At 46.7% G+C, this 17,467-nt stretch overlaps 2 protein-coding genes and 1 long non-coding RNA gene across 5 annotated transcripts; 2 read left to right on the top strand and 1 right to left on the bottom strand.

Moving 5' to 3' along the window:
- Positions 1 to 1,190: 1,190 nt before the first annotated feature.
- On the top strand, positions 1,191 to 13,567 carry si:ch211-250c4.3 (uncharacterized protein LOC100535981 homolog). 3 transcript variants are annotated; one of them, XM_037270964.1, is made up of 8 exons: positions 1,193 to 1,652; positions 5,762 to 6,375; positions 6,817 to 6,978; positions 7,609 to 7,753; positions 8,610 to 8,725; positions 9,076 to 9,197; positions 9,482 to 9,590; positions 10,657 to 11,156. In XM_037270964.1, the coding sequence occupies exons 1-7, from the start codon at positions 1,574 to 1,576 to the stop codon at positions 9,579 to 9,581; spliced, it is 1,338 nt and encodes a 445-aa protein (XP_037126859.1). In that variant the 5' UTR covers positions 1,193 to 1,573; the 3' UTR covers positions 9,582 to 9,590; positions 10,657 to 11,156. The 3 variants fall into 3 exon arrangements, with proteins under 3 accessions (XP_037126861.1, XP_037126860.1, XP_037126859.1); XM_037270966.1 differs by lacking the exons at positions 8,610 to 8,725; positions 9,076 to 9,197; positions 9,482 to 9,590; positions 10,657 to 11,156 and adding exons at positions 12,814 to 12,957; positions 13,046 to 13,127 and having other exon boundaries at positions 1,191 to 1,652; positions 7,609 to 7,751; XM_037270965.1 differs by lacking the exons at positions 8,610 to 8,725; positions 9,076 to 9,197; positions 9,482 to 9,590; positions 10,657 to 11,156 and adding an exon at positions 12,814 to 13,567 and having other exon boundaries at positions 1,191 to 1,652; positions 7,609 to 7,751.
- On the top strand, positions 9,818 to 11,156 carry LOC119134376. Its single transcript, XR_005100319.1, has 2 exons — positions 9,818 to 10,510; positions 10,555 to 11,156. It is a non-coding gene; the product is annotated as an uncharacterized LOC119134376 (long non-coding RNA).
- Positions 12,973 to 15,653, bottom strand: LOC119134371 (T-cell leukemia homeobox protein 1-like). Its single transcript, XM_037271000.1, has 3 exons — positions 15,176 to 15,653; positions 14,380 to 14,620; positions 12,973 to 13,206 (listed from the first exon to the last, which is right to left on the bottom strand). The coding sequence occupies exons 1-3, from the start codon at positions 15,573 to 15,575 to the stop codon at positions 12,996 to 12,998; spliced, it is 852 nt and encodes a 283-aa protein (XP_037126895.1). The 5' UTR covers positions 15,576 to 15,653; the 3' UTR covers positions 12,973 to 12,995.
- Positions 15,654 to 17,467: the final 1,814 nt, after the last annotated feature.

Raw genomic sequence — 17,467 nt, 5'->3', positions numbered from 1 at the left:
TGAATTTGTAAGTGGCCACAAGGGGGTGCCACATGGTTGTTCGTGCCACAGGGTTGTGTGTGCCACAGGGTTGTGTGTGCCACAGGGTTGTGTGCCACAGGGTTGTGTGCCGGACCCCAAATGTGCATTTCTACACAGATGACACTTATTTACTGCAGTCCATCATCTCTTTTTCAGAATGAATCTTTTGCAGTCGTACGAACGGAAGGTCAGTCACGCTGCGCCCGTCAATCGAGAGAGATCTCCCTCTGCACGTCTGATATGATGTGCGTGAAAAAAGTGCTTGTCTGTTAGTTTTGAAAACGAACCGCATTCAGCTCATGATGACCACTTGAGTGAGAAAACGTGACTCAAGTCAATCTAATGGCAGAGTGAGATGGGGTGGACAAATGGAGCTGTTTGAGCAAGCCTTTAGTATCTCGGTTTTATGATGACGAGAGAAAATGGAAGAGGACTGAGGAAGAGTGGCTGCCAGTCTCATGTTTGAAATCAAGGTAGTGGGATAACTGAATGGCTTAGTTCAGTGTTGTCTTTCTTTGCTAATTGTTGCTGTGGCGAGCCAGCCCTGCCCTGCCCTGCCCTGCCCTGCCCTGCCCTGCCCTGCCCTGCCCTGCCCTGCCCTGCCCTGCCCTGCCCTGCCCTGCCCTGCCCTGCCCTGCCCTGCCTTCCTCGTGTCTTTGAGTTTTGTTTGGCTTTTTTTCCCAATCCCGGTTTTCCTGCTTCCACGTTGTCGTTTGGCCTGATCTCTTCTCTTGCCTTGGCCGCTTCCGTGCGCTCGTCGGGTCCGCACCGATTGTGGACAGAATGAGCAGAGCCAAAAGAGGTCAAGCGGCAAGCTATTCAACTCTGCACACTCATTTGAGCGGAGTACCTGGAAATAAACGCTTATTTTCAGCAAATGTTTCTGAAAGTCACTTTGACTTTAAAATGTTTACAAAAGTGATACAAAAAACGAGTTCAAAAGTAAAAATGAAATCAGCACATACTTTCCTATGGAACTGTGAAATGTATTTTGGGTTTGTGGTTGAAATGAAATGTGCTGATTGTAACACCATGACAATTGTGAGCATGTGTTCCGCAGCTTTTGTCACTCGCTAGCCTAGGCTCCGAGTGGAAAGTATTTCCCTAAGCCCAAGGGAAGAACGGATGCAGCCAGCATTCATTTCCTGCTTGATTTTCGACGTATGTCCTTTTGGCCTAAAAGCCTCCATTGTGACTCCTCCTCCTCCTCCTCCTCTCGCTCCCGCTCCTCCACCTCTTGTCACTTGCTCTTTAGCACATTCCTCCACATTTCTCCACTATCTCATTCCCTTGGGCAGGCACTCTGCCAGTCCTCTTGCTTTTTCTCTCTCTTCAATTTGTCCCGTTGGAGCCTGGCCCCTTTCATTTCCCTCAGCTGCAGCAAACATGGGCATCGTGACCCTATCCAAGGACTCGGCAAAAGACAGCCAGCGTTTCCTTCCATTTTGAGGGAGAAGAAAAGCAATTCTTTGTTCTTCTTCTTCTTCTTCTTCCCAACGTCAGAATTAAGTGACAGGGCGAGCGTTCCGTACATTCCCAGAGCAGTGACAAGATGAGCGTCAAGAGGAAAAAGAGCGGGCTGATTATCCGTTGGCAGAGGTCATTCTCCGTCCTGGCTCCTTGGAGGAAAGGTACGCTCAACTTTTTGCCCAAGCCTTGCTTGTCTTGAAATGTCTTGAAGTTGACATTGTGTGTTGTGCTCATGTCAAGTTCCAGACGGTCAGAATCAATGGTTTGGCATCAACCCGCATTTTTAGAAGCAATGCATGGAAAATGGGATCTTTTCACTTTACAGCTGCCAACCTTAGGAATCACGTTTTATTTGCTCCAAACACTTTGAAAGGGCGCACGGTGGGCCGGCCGGAGCAGTATTGTACGCTTTTGTTCGACTTTTTTCAGGTGTCAGGTTGCGGCACATTCCATGCGCAAGCCTTACTCGGTCGGAGAGGCCTTCCTTTCAGCTCTTTTACCGTGCACACCTGCTATGCAAGAATCCTTGCTCTCTTTTAGGATCAATCATTCCGCTTTGTGACTTTTAGTTGAGTTTTGGAGTCGTGTGGCCCATTGTCAATCTTCCACTGTACACGTGCATGCAGCAGCCTTCTCATTTGAAAGCTGCTCGAGTCACGATCTGATCGGGACAGGCTTATGATCTGGAGCCGCCTCAACTCCAGTGCACAGATCTCTTTCGATCTTGAGTCATGAGGATGGATGTCCAGTTCAAATGGTGCACTTCAACAATGAGCGGCAGTCAAATAGAAAATGCCATTTGGCCTGAATTGTTTTTACAATATGCTTTCCAGGTGAACATGTCGTTCAAACTGTAAAGGAAAAGTGTCAACTTTCAATGGAAGCGATGCCTCCGTTACAGGACTCTCTCTGTCTGTCGTCCCCGCTCGTGTCCATATTGTCGTGGTTTCTGTCTGTGTGTCTGTTGGCGCCTCCCCTCCCCTCCCCTCCCGTGTGCCCATGATCAGTGTGATCATCCTCACCTGCCTCTCGTTACCTGTCTGCTATTTAAGTCCTGTCTGCCCCTCGCTCCCCTCCCTGTCGCATCGTTGACGTCTTTACGTTTGATGGCTTCTTGTCTCACGTCCCGGTCAGTCCGTCCGTCCGTCCAGTTATTGTTTTGTTAAGTTAGGTTGGTTTGTTGCGCTCGTCCTCGCTTCCAACTACCTTATCCCTCAATAAAGCCTGCATTTGGTCGCCCTGCTCAACTCTGATCCGTGACAGACATTCTTTTCTTATCCAAATGTTTTTGATAAGCCATGGGTGGAGCTGAGAGCGGGGAGGCATTTTGAGAAAGACTCTGCAGGCAGCGTCTGGGACTCGTCCATCCGTGACTTTGATGACACGGCGGTGCTGGCAAACAGGGATTCCGCCGAGACTCAAACAGGCCCATGTGTTGAGAAAGAAGGTGGCTGGCCAGTGACTGGCAAAAATAGAGAGGAAGTGATATGTAGAGGAATTCTGCCGCTGCTGCTTGTTCTCACATTGACGGCACCGTGATTATCGTCTAAAACACAGAGGCGAAAATACAGCGAGCTGTACTTTGAGCAACAAACCTAATTCTCGTGAGCGCTGGTCAAAAGCGGCCCTTTTTCATCCTGCTTACTAGACAGAATATTATCCATGCATGGGGCAAGAATTGAGGATGCAAAAATGTTGTTATAGTGCATGTCAAAACAACAAAAAGCTGTGTTTTTTGACTTGACAACCCGTTGACCACTTTTTGCCCTCATTCTCTCTCTCTCTCTCTCTCGCTCTCTCGCTCTCTCGCTCTCTCGCTCTCTCTCTCTCACCCAGCTGAAATGCATTGAGCTTCAGGCAAAGCAACACCACCTGTCGAGGAGGGCGGGAGGGAACCCAAGTGAATCACAATCCCACTGTTGTGTGGAATGTCACATTTGTATGGCGGGAAATGAGCAGGACATTTTTAGACAATAACAAGCAAAAGCGGCTTAGTCACGTTTGGAAGGGAGAATGACCTATTTGTAATTATATGTCGCTGCTTTTAGCCAAAGACAAAGCCAGGCAGGCAGACAGGCAGACCAACAGACAGACAGACAGACAGGCAGGCAGGCAATAAAGCAAGTCAGTCAGTGACTGCAGACAATTATAGGCAAGAGCTTTTTGCGCAAGAGCTTTTTGTGCCGCCGCCGCCACCACTGCATGAGAGCAACACCTGTCTGGATGACGCCGGTCGTCGTAGAAGACGTATCATTAAAGTCCACCAGGTGTTGTTCGCGGAGTCTTTCAGAAATCACAAAGGATAGCTTCTAGGTATACAGTATAGTAGATGATGACGGCACACTGACAATAAAGTACAGTACAGTGTCAAATACTATCTGACATGAGACCAGAGTGTCACATACGTACTATAGCTCAGTACAGAGAGAGAGAGAAAGCGCAGAATTTCTAGTTGATGTGAACTTTGGCACTGCAACCTTGTTCCAGGGGTGAGAGTATTTCATTTTCAAAAGGACAGCCCCCCCCCCCCCCATGAGAAAAGGCAGCTTATACCCTCCTCTACCCCCCTCCTCTTTCTGAGAAAAAGCTCCATCTGACTGTTCTTGAAAAAATGCCGATTTCCCCCCATCCTTCTTTCCACCTAACAATGTTGTTGGTCTGATCTGAGAGATGAAGGGCAGGCAGGATGTTGTGCCTTGGGGCCGGCCGAGTGTTGCCTTTCATGGGCTAATGTCTTGTTTGGCAAAATGTTGCCCACTTCATTACGCATTACTTTGGAATTGTGATTCTATTACAAGTTTGAAGTGATTGATTATTATGCAATTCTTCAAACAACAAAAGTCGTTTTCTGATTCCTGAGTACGAGATTCTAAATATGTTTGTTTGACTTCAACAAAGGTGAATAAAAAGAGGTGAAAATAGGAAGTGAGCTTTTGGAAAGCGATATGGTAAAAACACATCACTAGCAGCCTTTTTGCCAGAGTGACTACCATTCAACAATACTACGGCCTGTGGCTAAGAGATTAGGAGAGAAATCAAAACAAGCCTGGCTCTGGCTCTGGCTCTGGCTCTGGCTCTGGCTCTGGCTCTGGCTCTGGCTCTGGCTCTGGCTCTGGCTCTGGCTCTCACACCAAAGATACTCTGTTGTTTTTATACTGTTGAGTTACACAATCTAATCGACTGTACAGTTCTGTACTTTACAGCAGCGGCAGCAGCCGCCGCCGCCATAATAAGCACGTTGTGTAACTGCCTTCCATGCCAGATGATACTTTTGCACAGTTGTTTATTCAGCTTTGTGCAGCAATAACACCCCCCCCCCCCTTCCATTGTACCGATTTCCAGCACATGCTTCAGTTGAGTTCATCTTCGCACATGCATCAACTTGGCTTTTAACATCATCTTTTAACATCTAACATCTGTGATGGTGTTAAACTTTGAAACGTGAATTTGTGTCATGTGTTAATGACAATAAAAGAGTCCAAGTAGCATTTAAATCTTAACAGTGGAAAGAAAAAAGAAGCTTGTGAGCAATTGGGTGTTCCGCACATTTCCAGAACAAAGTGGAATAACAATAACATTCCCATGTTATGTGTGTGCGTGGGGTGGGGCCTGTGCTTCCACTGCACCGCTCCCTCCCTCCCTCCCCGTCTTGCTCCATCTTACACTGAGTAATAGCACAAGAGTCACTCAGCCTTTAGAAGGCTGTGTAAGGAAAGCTTATGTGGGCCCATCTCTCTCTCTCTCTGTCTGTCTCTCTCTCTCTCTCTCTCTCTCTCTCTCTCCCTCGAGGATAAAAGGCTCCGATTTAGCGCTTGAAAGAACTTTTAATCTCATATTTGCCTTGGTGGCATCTGAAATTCACCCTGTAGAAAGGCACACAGTCTGCCTTGTTGTTAAAGTCAGTCAAGTGCGGTGCGATTGATGACTGTTGAGGCACTGCCATTTACAAGGTAAACAGAGTGGCGTGGCGTGGCGTGGCGTGGCGTGCAAGCCCCACCCAAAAAACAAGTACAGATATGGTCATTTTGTTCCCAAAAGCCAGCAGTGGTATCAGCATCGAGTCTATGGATGAAGTGGTGGTGGCGGTGGCGAGGCGGCACTTGGAAAGTCTGAAGCGCTCACTTGCACGTGCTTGTGGGTGGCTACAGCTTGCAGTCATTTTCTTCTCAGCCATAGTCTGCACATTGGGCACCTTTGACACGGACTTCCTTGTTGAGATCAATGGAAGTGCACCATGCCAGGCTTTTACATATTTGCTCTTTCTTTGCAGGCAAAGCGGCCCGAGACACAGTCGTGGACAGTGGCGTTGTGCTGACCAAACTCAAGCTATTTGGCAACTTCCCTGCCACTCTCTCCGCAGCTTGTGAACACAAGCTGTCAATGCGTGGCTCCAAAGACTCTTTGGTGGATTGTCAGCCTGATGACAAGTCAGGACAAAGTCGTCCACGCTACGGCAACGCAGACTACCTGCCGGGAATTTTCTCAGGCTCGCAGCTGACCAGCTTGTACAAGTTTGAGTCCGAGGACTCTGGAGTGGAGTTGTCCAGCGCTAACTCTCCGTCCACGGGCTCCGACCAGAGCTTTGCCGTCCACAGTCGCGAATCGTCCTGTGACTCGTCTCGTTTAAACCCGGAGCCTTCGGCGCGCTCTGCTCAGCAAAGCAGACATGGACAGCGCTGTGACATTTCTCACTCAGAGGTTGGGATCAGCTCTTCAAGAAGGGAACTGCACCTTTGTGAGGATCCGGAAAGAGATGAGCGGAGCGCAGCGCCGGAGGGCGACCGGGAGATGATTGAAAAGCTCAACTTCAAGGCTTGTAAGCAATCACGCCATGACATGAAGGGGAGCGCCGCTCGTGACGACAAATGCTGCATACTCCATGAGGTGAGTTGCTTCGTTCGTTCGTTCGTTAGTTAGTTAGTTCACTCGTGATGACGACGATGATGATGACGACGATGATGATGACGACGCTACAAGCAGCAGAACGCCAACACTCCTTCAACCTTCATTCCAATCAACCTTAATAGATGAAAGATTGGATAAGAGACCAATGACATTGCATCATTATTGACGTTTACTTCTTCTAGCACGGCGCTGTGTCTGTGCGCTCATAAGGAGAGTTTGTGCATAGCAGGCAGGAAATGCATGATGTCACTCTGCAAGCCACATTGTTTGCGTTTCCAGTCGCTGGACAGGACAGGACAGTAGAAACTCCCAAGAGATCTGGCTATCCTGCTTTTGTTGGGCTGAAGCAATCTGCACCCAGCAAAAATGCTTTTGGGAGTTGAGTCTTAATTGTGGACCTTTTTGATTCTGCTCCTCCAGACACAGGAATGGAGCTCCAATCCTTTGGGCTCAGGACTTGGCTATTTGGAGCACATCTGCCAGCTCATTGAAACAATCGGCCAGCTGCAGGAGAACAACCTTGGTCTTCAAAAGCAGATCTGCCGCTTGCAGAAGGACGCCCGCTTGGCAAAGACTAAAGAGGTGATTTTTCTCACGACAGCCATTGCAATCGACAGGTGAAAAGCCATTTTCTATCGAGGGGCCAGTGGTCACATCAGACGCCCCATGATGAATTGAAGTCTCAAGCAAACACCACAATCCGAGCAGATTCATCCAAACAAGAAAACATGGAAAAAGTCAAGATGGACACCACCCCAACAAAAATGAGGCAGGAGGATGTTGACGCAAACAGCAAAAGCCACATTGAAAAACAATGCCAAAAAGTGCAGTCAATACGCCACGATCGGAACGCATGACATGGCAAAGGTCGCATTGCGTTCATATTTTGCCCGACATGAAAATGACAATTTCAGCAATAGCATGCATTGTTTGTGCCACGTGTCCGCCCGGCGGGCCGGCCGGCCGGCCGCTTTAAAAGCACGCTGCCGCCATCTGGAAATGCCTTTGGCAATAACCAGGATAAGATGAGAAATGGCCGAAGCGTGTCGTCACCTCGGCCAACTTCCTCAAATATCTGCTGCTTATGCAATGCAGCTGTTGATCAAGCATATTGGAAATAGAATCGAATCGAATCGAATAGGTCTTTATTGTCATTGTCACACATGATGAAATCTGCTGCTGCTGTGGTGGTGGTGTTGGTTGTGATGACAGGACTTGTTCCAAGCCCATTGCAGCTGCGCTGCAGCCACGCTGGCTTTTGAGGACATGGGCCTTGATTTGTCCCGCAGTGGAACACTCTCCGATCTGTCCGCCGTCCCAGAGGTCTCCCGCCATCCGCTCGCATCAGCCCCGACTAGTAAGTCATGACAATTCATTGACCTTGACGCAAGAATGAAAAATGGCTCTTGTGCTGAGCGTATGAAAAAAATGGAGTTGACATTTTGGGGATCCTGCCTAATAGCTCACTCAAACAGAACGATGATGATATTGAATCTCCACCGCCACTTGATAACCTTTCAATATGCTTGTCATTTCCTGCCTGACACCTACCTTTGTGGAATGGATCCAATGCGTCTGTTATTTGATTTTGAAACCCCCAGCCTGCAGCAAGCCCTAAGGCTTTTCACTTTTCCGACTTGACCTTGTCATCAGACACCAGCTCCCCGAATTTGACTGCAGTCTTTTCAAATTCTAACTGAGGCAGGTGGGCGGGCGGGCAGGCAGCCACGCAGGGAGCCACGCAGGCAGCCACGCAGGCAGCCAGCCAGCCAGCCAGCCAGCAAGCCAGCCAGCCAGGCAGGCAGCCAGGCAGGCAGCCACGCAGGCAGCCACGCAGGCAGCCACGCAGGGAGCCACGCAGGCAGCCACGCAGGCAGCCAGCCAGCCAGCCAGCCAGCCAGCCAGCAAGCCAGCCAGCCAGGCAGGCAGCCAGGCAGGCAGCCACGCAGGCAGCCACGCAGGCAGCCACTCAGGCAGCCACGCAGGCACTGCCTGGCAGGCAGGCCGGCACTGCCTGGCAGGCAGGCCGGCACTGCCTGGCAGGCAGGCCGGCACTGCCTGGCAGGCAGGCCGGCACTGCCTGGCAGGCAAGCAGGCAGCAGGCACGGAGCACAATTCCTGACAGTAACAAGGCAGAAAATTCCGTCTTCAGCTCAAAGCAAGGAACCAAGCTTCTTGCTTGTAAAGGCATCTGGATTGTGCTGTGCTTGCAGACAGGCTTTATGCTAGTTTGACACCAAGCAAAAGAAGTCTCAAGCCAATGAGTGCCAACCAGGGGGACGTCTTCCTCCGTGAAAGCAACCAAGGGCTTTCCATCCCTCATCGGCCGGTGAGTCATGCAAGCCCCTGTAGCAATGGCAGTATTTGGGGTTTTTTCTCTTGCTCATTTGGCAGGATCGGAGTCATGCCTGTGCTTGTTCGGCGCTTGATACAACAACGCGTGCTTTACTACAGAATAGTGGGAAAGGTCATCTCGTTTTTTGCACAGTGTCGAGACTTTTCAAAGCGCTTGCTACGGTCCGAATAGCGTCCATTTGAAATACTACTTGTATTTGTGGTCCACGTCCAAACGGTGGCGTCGAATGGAAGCGTGTAAACTGGAGCTCCAACGACTACTCATTGAGCTTATTTGACTGGACACGGTGCTTTTGTGTGTAACCTTTTGCTCCAACGCCTCAGCTGGCTGATTGTGACACATGGGGCAGAGTCAAGGACCTATTGAAGAAAACAAACGTAAGAAACAAGAGCAAAGTGGGATTAACGGCCAGCTCACTGAAGATGTCCTGTCCACAACTCTACAGGTGGGCATCGCTGCAAATCTGCTGATGTTCATTCAGCAACTTTTCCAAAAGTAGGGCTTTTTATTTATTTTGATTTTTGCGCAACCCAATACTCGCATCAATCGACGAGGGCTTCTCTTCCAGATTGGGAAAGAGGGTGACAATTCCAAAGACGTACATGATGCGGACATGCACTTTTCCCACAAACATTTCAAAGCAGTCAAATCCCTTCTAGGCTCTTCACATGTTCTATTTTGAGAAATGTTTGAAACGAATTGACTTTACCATTGCTTGGATTTTTCTAGGCCTGATGTGGGACTAAGGGAACCCGATAACAGAAACAGGAACTCCATGATTGTCTTGGGGCACATCAGCAAATGGCACGTCCCTTGGCTACAATCATAAAATACTGAGGTACAGTTGGAGCATGCTGACTGACAAATCAATACAGCCTCCATTGATCAACGTGAAAGGCAAAGAATCTACGTAGAAGTAACGTGTCGTGAGGATGGCGTCCCCAAGTGGACAACCACTGTACTGCATGTGCAATATGAAGTGCAAAGCGCTAGCTATCCATCCATCCATGTATGCATGCATGTATGTATGTATGTATGTATGCATGTATGTATGTATGTATGGTGGGCCCGCCCATCCCGTCTGTGTACGTTGGAGAAGCGCTTCTGGCAGAGGTGAGCAGCAGCAATTGTGCTCCAATGCACATTTGAAAACAAGGAGTTTTCTCATCGGTGACAATGGCTTGAAGCCTTGGCATGAGCTCTTCAATCATCCAGAAGCTTGAAAAACAATACAAGTTAGGAGGCCATCCTTCCGTATTTGCGCTTGCCTTTCAAAAGCACTATTTGAAGATGCTCAATGTGCCTCTTGGGTTTCATTGCCAGTGGTAAATGTAAATGTGGCGGCTAAGGTGTCTATGCGTTTGGAAATGATGACACCATTCATTGTTCAGCTATGAAGCCCAATTTGGAGAAGGGCTACTAAAAGTAAGAGAGTGAGTGGCACGTCTCGTCCCCAGTTTTGCTGTGTCTAGGTTGCCACGGTTTGTGTTGGCGTCGCCCCTCCCCTCCCCTCGCCCCTCCCCTCGCCTCCCCTCCCGTGTCACCTCAATCAATGTAACCGCGGTCACCTGCCTCGTGTTTCGTGTTTTGTATTCAAGTCCTGTCTGCGTGTCACTCCACTCCCCGTCGGATCATTGTGTGTTGTCGTCGTTATGTCTTGATGTGTCCATGTCCTGTTGTTTTCTTGTCTCACGTTCCGGTCAGTCAGTCTCGTTATTGGTTTGTTAAGTCATGTCAGTTTGCCGAGTCTGTCTGTCTGTCTGTCTGTCTGTCTGTCTTCTGCGTTCCTCCGATAAACCAAGCTGGTCCAAGTTGCATTTGGTCGCCGTGCTCCATCCGATCCGTGACAGAGAGTAAAAGTCAGTGAGTAACACAATCCATTTTTGTTCTCAAATCCCATCCAGATGTTGTCGAGCAGGAGAGCGAGCGAGCGAGCCGGAGCGGAAAATGGAAAGAACGGAGAAGACGAGCGATAGATAGTAACTAAGGAATTAAAGGGAACATTCCAACGCTGCAGCTACAGTACGTGGGAGGAAAGGTCAAACTGCAAACATTGGGACTTTGCCTGATGAATTTAGTGGGGAAGAAACAAGATACATGCAGACTAATCATATGATCCCTCATTAATTTCCAGCAACATTTCTTTCCATTTATTTACAGTCCATTGAATGTGCCATATACAAATATTTCTGTCTGGTTAAGTGCTGGTCTACCTACGCTAAATCTAGATTGTATTCAGCACATTAGGATTGGGACAAACGTGGATCTCGGTCAAGACTTTGACGTTTTGATGATCATGTAAGCATGATCTATGATGGGAGATAACAGTTCACATCAAAATCTTCTTCTCTTATGTAACAATCATGACGTCCTTTGTTTTTTGTATTTTATCAAATAAAAACAATAGACATTTGATTTTTATACTTGCCAGACACCTTTAATCGATATGATGCATAGCACTGATGCATTTTCCAAATAGTCTTTTTATGCTCTACCTTGTCCTGTGGTGTTTCTTTTTTTGAATTCAACTATTGATGATTAAGCAGCCAACCGTGACTATTTTCTTCAGCAGAGGTGCAAGCAAAATGTCGCCATCCCAAATGTTCCTCAAGTGATGAAGGAAGCGCATTGCAATTGTTCGTCATGCAGAGCTCGCAAATTTCACCTTGCAATTTTCGAGCAATCTCGACACCCCTCCTGCTAAAACTGCAATACTACTGACTACTACTTGGTTGTTTAGCCACTGCCTACAATCATTTCATTCTGTTGAGCTAACTGCACAATGTCGCCGTAGAGAAAATGAAGCGAGATTGCTTAAAATCATGCATGAAGCTTAATTGAGTCATTTTGCTCCATAATAAGCAATTCAAGATTTCATTTGCTATACTTGCCAGTGTACAGCAGGTGGCAGGAGAGAGCTGAGAGAGCGAGAGAGACAGCGCGAGAGCGAGAGAGAGAGAGAGAGAGAGAGCGAGAGAGAGATTCCAAGAGTTTCCCGTGTTGAAAGGGTTAGGGTGTCCTGTCCTGGGGAATGTCACATTACACTTCGACACTGGTACGCATATTTCTTTCCATAAAATGCAGTATTCCTCTGAGATTTTGATCTCATAGTACACATTTCACTACACAACATGATGCAATTGCAACTCGTTCAAATAGTGAAAGAAATGATAGATATATGTCATTAAATTGATACAATTTATATGCACAAGCAGTCAAGTTTTGATGAGCCAGAACTGCGGCCATTGCGTGTGCGTGTGCTGTGCGCGTGCCTGTTTGAGTGCGTATCGTGTACGTTTCGTGCTTGTGGTGAGTGGGACAACTTGCAAATACAAAAAGAATCGCTGCAGCGTTCGTGCTTTCCAAGAAAAGAGAATATTTGAACCCCAAAAAAATCCAATGCAACGTGAACAATGTTAAATTCAAATCATTTTGTAACATATCCATCCCTTCGGGAGATTGTCACCAAGAGTTCATTTTTTAATTATTGCGGTTGTCTTTGAGAGTAGCAGCTGTGATGTACAACTGCATTTAAGTCAAATGTCAAACATGAATGGAAATTGGATTGCAGATATAGGCGTGACCATGACGTACAATACACGTTAGCAGTAATAGACACTTTTTGGTTAGAAAAATCTGGTCGACTGTCGACACTATGCACAAAATGGTTTTGCAGTTAAGTCAAAAATTGAAATAAAAGAAAATTGGTGGTTTGGTAAGAAATGCAGCAGCATAATATAGCACGTTTTTTTTTTCATTTCGTCCATCGTAAATTGTAATGATTTACAAGTGAAGGCCTTTGACAAATGTTCATCAAAAATGTGAAATGTCACATTGAAATCTTGTCTGGTGGTGTATTTTCACCATACCTGTTTATTGGCCTGTAGGCCCATATACATACAAAAAGCCATTCACATCTTTTGTTAAACAATTGGCATATATTGAAAGGTGCTCTCTATTTTACATTGCTGTCCAATGGTCCAGATAGATTAAAAAAAAAAACAAAAAAAAAACTTGAAGTCCATTAGCAACGCCTTATAAAAGTCATTTCTTTTTCTCATGACTGATGGCGGATCATCGGGGCGTGTGCAGGGGACCCCATCCGGAGGGAGGCACATTCAGTCAGAGAAAAGGAGGACGGAAAATGGACCGGCGAGCACCAAATCGTTTCCAGCGTGAAAGGCCGGCGCAAGTCACGTGGGCTGGTGCGCATGCAGAAACCTTTGGCCGGCCACCTACCTACCTACTCGCAGGCTGACACGCTGCTGATCTTAGCAGTGTTCTCGGTCCAAGGTTGCAGATTCTGCAGGGCGAACAAAGAGCTGTTCTGCAGGCATAGCGGGTCCGGTGTGACCGGTTGGTTGATGGACTTCTGGAAGGCCTCCTGCTGCAGTTGCATGAGAATCCGGTTGGCTTGCTGCCTCTCCGCCTCTCTCTCCTCCGCCGTCTGCCGCCTGCACAAGCAGGCCAGCGCGCGCACAAATCCAAAATAATACAAATCAATCAATCAATCAATCAATCAATCAATCAATCAAATGTTAGTTTGTTTGGAAGTTGGCTCCGGTATTTGTTCTCACTGAAGTTGCATAGCATCATTTACATTTTGTCATGCAGGCTTAAGTTCTTTCATTTTTCCTGCTTTGATTGATAGGCTTCAAATAAAGGATTTCTAAATCAATTCAATTGTGAATAAAAAAAATAGCATCATTCAGATAAATATACATGCTTAAAAATGCTGCTTTCATGCTCGGGTTGTTTTGCACAAAAAATTCTTTGGTTGTTTTGTGCAATTTGAACCCAAATTGGGTTGGGTTTTTTTTTGTCCCAGCATTTTCAAGGTGCAGCGTTCGAACACTGTTCATTAAAAAATGACGTTTAAAAACCGGACTTATTTTTATATATTATTTTTAAATTCTTTCAAACAGTCCATCCAAATTGCAAGGTGTTTAAATGCGCATGGAATAATGGATAATAGTTTCAAATGACGACAAATTCGATTATTACCGGCTATGCGGGATTTATCCATGCGTGCATGGGTTTATGTGTGTGTGTGTGTGTGTGTGTGTGTGTGTGTGTGTGTGTGTGTGTGTGTGTGTGTCCTCTCTATTCATGATAAATGCAGATTTCTTTTTCGTAATTATCTTTCCATTAAAAATGGACAATTCCGACTTGGATTATGTTTGACAACATTAAATTTGCCACGTCGTCCGTAAACAGCGGGAGATTAAAAACAAACAAACACGTTTTTAAACATATTTCTCAAGTCGCCAATCAGAAATGATTTGCTGCCTGCAGAATTTTGTCTGATTTGAACGAAATATGTTACTCAAGCGGGACCATACTAATGACAAGCTGTTGAATCGAATCGGATCCAGATTGCATTTTGGCATTCTATTTCATTTGATCATTCCATGTCATCAGATTATGATTTACATGAGATTATATATATATATATATATATGATTGGTGCAGGATGAATGAATGAATGAATGAATGAATGAATGAATGAATGAATGAATTATTTAATTAATGTTGAACTCCGTGATTTCAAGGTGACCCTAACCTACTCCAAAAATTCAGTATTTCCGCTGCCATGCAGGTGAGAGTACTCGTGAAAAATGCTCCACCTCCATTTGGTGCGTCTGTTTTGGAACCAGGTTTTGACCTGAGCGTCGCTCATTTTGAGGGCTTTGGCAAGGGTGGCCCGCTCGGCAGACGCCAAGTACTTCTGGCGGTGGAAGCGTTTCTCCAGCTCGCAGATCTGCAGTCGAGTGAACGACGTCCGCGGCTTCTTCTTCTTCTTCGGCGGCGTCCGGTTCTGGTAGGGGTGTCCGACACGACGCGTTACAGTGAGGGGTGAGAGAGACACTGGACAGACCGAAACAAGAAGAACAAGACAAAAAAAGATCCTAATGATTGAGAATGAAAATGATTATACCTCTCTCTCTCTCACTGTAATATATATATATATATATATATATATATATATATATATATATATATATATATATTACAGTCGTACATTGACACATGCAACTAATAAATGTTTAGTTTGAAGTTGTCAGAAAGGCATACATTTAACATCGTATTGGCCGTGCTGCGGTGTTCTTTTTAATGGTTTCATTTGATCGTCTTCAAATATAAATTTTCTTCCAATCGGATGATCAATGATTTTTGTATTTGTTTGTATATTGTATATTTTATTTTAATATTGTCACGAAAGTGCTTCATTTTTTATTCTTGTCACTGCATATTTTCTTTCGCATTGAAGTTTCTCCTGTGTGCATTTGATGTCAGTTCAACATGTTAAATTGAGTGGACTTGATGTCAATAGCGTGCCATCATTCTATTCTATTCTATTCTATTCTATTCTATTCTATTCTATTCTATTCTATTCTATTCTATTGTGTTCAGTTGTCCTACCTGTGAACCTGTCCTTTGTGTATCGTCTGTTGCTCTCCATCCAGGGGAAGGTGAGCGCGCTTATGTTGTTTACCGGCGGCATACAAGCGTTGCCGGCGCTCAGCGGTCGGTGCGCAGGCACGCGGATGACCCCAGCGGGATTGGGCCCGCTCACGTTCGTGTGGTAAGGGCCGCCGAGTTGGACACTGTTGCAGTTATATCCGCCGCCGTGAGCGCACGCGAAGCCATTGTTGGGGTTACAGTTGTATAGCGGGTGTCCGTAATCCGTCTCGTGCATCCTCGCACTCAGCATGCAACTTTGTTCCACGGTGCTGAGAATCTGGTCGATTCCAAAACTGATAGACTCCTGCGCGTGCGCGTGTTGCTGCAGATGTGCCCCCGCTAGTCCCATGTGATCCATGGCCGGCCTCCACGCATCGGCGGCGGGCGGGCGGTCGGGCTGGCTGGCTGGCGCAGTGGACACGCACGCGTTAACTCCAACAGTGAGCCCAGGCCTTGCCGCTCTGGCCGTTATCAAGTGAGAGCGGGCGGGCGGGCGGGCGGGCGCTTGCGAGTGCACGTGCATGTGCGCAACATCCATGCAGACAAGGCAGGCTTCTGCATCCCCACTGAAAGTCGCCCCCGCCTTCCTGCGCCTCATCCTCTCCCCAAAAGGCATCAATTCATTGCAAAAAATCGCCTCTTTCAAAAGTACAAGCAACACTCGGGCATTTAGCAAGCATGCAAAACACATGACATTTGTAGGAAAATAAAAGAGCACAATTCCATTCAAAGGCAATATTTTCCAGGCATGTCAGCCCATTCCAACTGAGACAGGGCGCACTCGGGACTGGTCGCCAGGCAATCGTGCACACTTCTAGGAAAACTTCACATGCCTAATGGTCTCTCAACGTTAAGGCACAAATCAAAACAACTGAGCTTTTGGAAGCATGAATGTCTTGGAATGCAAGTAGCGTTTTCGAAATGGCTTATCCTTTTCAGGAATTAAGACGACGCCGATATATCCCAGCTGACGTCTTTAGGCAGGCCAATTAAAGCCACTTCATTACAGGGCCCATACGTATCAATATAGACAACCATTCATTCATACTCACAAACACTAAGCTGGAAATGAACCCATTTTATCATGACCAGACGGCACATCATCATCATCATCATCATCATCATCATCATCATCATCATCATCATCATCATCATCATCATCATCATCACCCCAAAAAAAAAAAAAAAAAAAAAAAGACAACAATTTGGACAGATTCATTTGCAACAACGAGATGTAGATGTGGTTCATGTTTTCAAGTTCCTTATTACTAAGCTCAAAATCGACTCGCCTCCCTCTTGTTTTCTTCTTTTTCAAAGCTGATACTGAAATCATGGACAAATTGTCATGCTGTCGTGTTTTGTGAGTTGTTTTTGTCTTGTCCTGTTCGTCGTACTGTCACTTCCTGTTTTGTTTTGGTAACTAACTCTCCTCTCGTTTCAGTTGGTGGCTCCTTCCTCTGTGCGTCAGGCTACTTGACTTCCCTGATCCCAATTGTGTGCACCTGTGTGGTTGGTCGGGGAACTTGGTCCTAATTGTCTGCACCTGTGCCCTCCCCCTTCTGTGTGTGTATATAGCCAGCGTCTTCCCCTTGTCTTGTGCCAGTGCGTCTGGTCCCGTCTTGAACACTAGCGATCGCATGAGTAACAGATATCCCCTTAGAGATCCTAGTTTAGAAGAGACCTTTTTTGTCAAGCCTGAGCTCTGTGGGTTTTTTTTTTAGTGATGTTTTTTGCCACCGTATTTCCCTCGTTTTGAGGCGCTTTTGGTTGTTGCTGTCTCCAGCCTTGTTTTCCCTCGTTTTGAGGCGCTTTTGGTTGTTGCTGTCTCCAGCCTTGTTTTCCCTCGTTTTGAGGCGCTTTTGGTTGTTGCTGTCTCCAGCCTTGTTTTCCCTCGTTTTGAGGCGCTTTTGGTTGTTGCTGTCTCCAGCCTTGTTTTCCCTCGTTTTGAGGCGCTTTTGGTTGTTGCTGTCTCCAGCCTTGTTTTCCCTCCTTTTGAGGCGCTTTTGGTTGTTGCTGTCTCCAGCCTTGTTTTCCCTCGTTTTGAGGCGCTTTTGGTTGTTGCTGTCTCCAGCCTTGTTTTCCCTCGTTTTGAGGCGCTTTTGGTTGTTGCTGTCTCCAGCCTTGTTTTCCCTCCTTTTGAGGCGCTTTTGGTTGTTGCTGTCTCCAGCCTTGTTTTCCCTCGTTTTGAGGCGCTTTTGGTTGTTGCTGTCTCCAGCCTTGTTTTCCCTCCTTTTGAGGCGCTTTTGGTTG

Source organism: Syngnathus acus, chromosome 15 (genome assembly GCF_901709675.1).
Source record: "Syngnathus acus chromosome 15, fSynAcu1.2, whole genome shotgun sequence".
NCBI classification, from domain to species: domain Eukaryota; kingdom Metazoa; phylum Chordata; class Actinopteri; order Syngnathiformes; family Syngnathidae; genus Syngnathus; species Syngnathus acus.
The sequence above is the reverse complement of the archived record's forward strand: the minus strand, read 5'-3'. Positions and strand labels throughout refer to the sequence as shown.

Excerpts from the sequence above, each read along its gene's own strand:
- LOC119134371 (XM_037271000.1), bottom strand. The coding sequence starts at position 15,575 with ATGGATCACATGGGACTAGCGGGGGCACATCTGCAGCAACACGCGCAC. Across the intron at positions 14,621-15,175 it reads CACAAAGGACAGGTTCACAG|TGTCTCTCTCACCCCTCACT; the intron begins GTAGGACAACTG and ends CGGTCTGTCCAG. Across the intron at positions 13,207-14,379 it reads AACAGACGCACCAAATGGAG|GCGGCAGACGGCGGAGGAGA; the intron begins GTGGAGCATTTT and ends CTGCTTGTGCAG.
- si:ch211-250c4.3 (XM_037270964.1), top strand. The coding sequence starts at position 1,574 with ATGAGCGTCAAGAGGAAAAAGAGCGGGCTGATTATCCGTTGGCAGAGG. Across the intron at positions 6,979-7,608 it reads GCTTGGCAAAGACTAAAGAG|GACTTGTTCCAAGCCCATTG; the intron begins GTGATTTTTCTC and ends TTGTGATGACAG. Across the intron at positions 9,198-9,481 it reads TCCTGTCCACAACTCTACAG|GCCTGATGTGGGACTAAGGG; the intron begins GTGGGCATCGCT and ends GGATTTTTCTAG.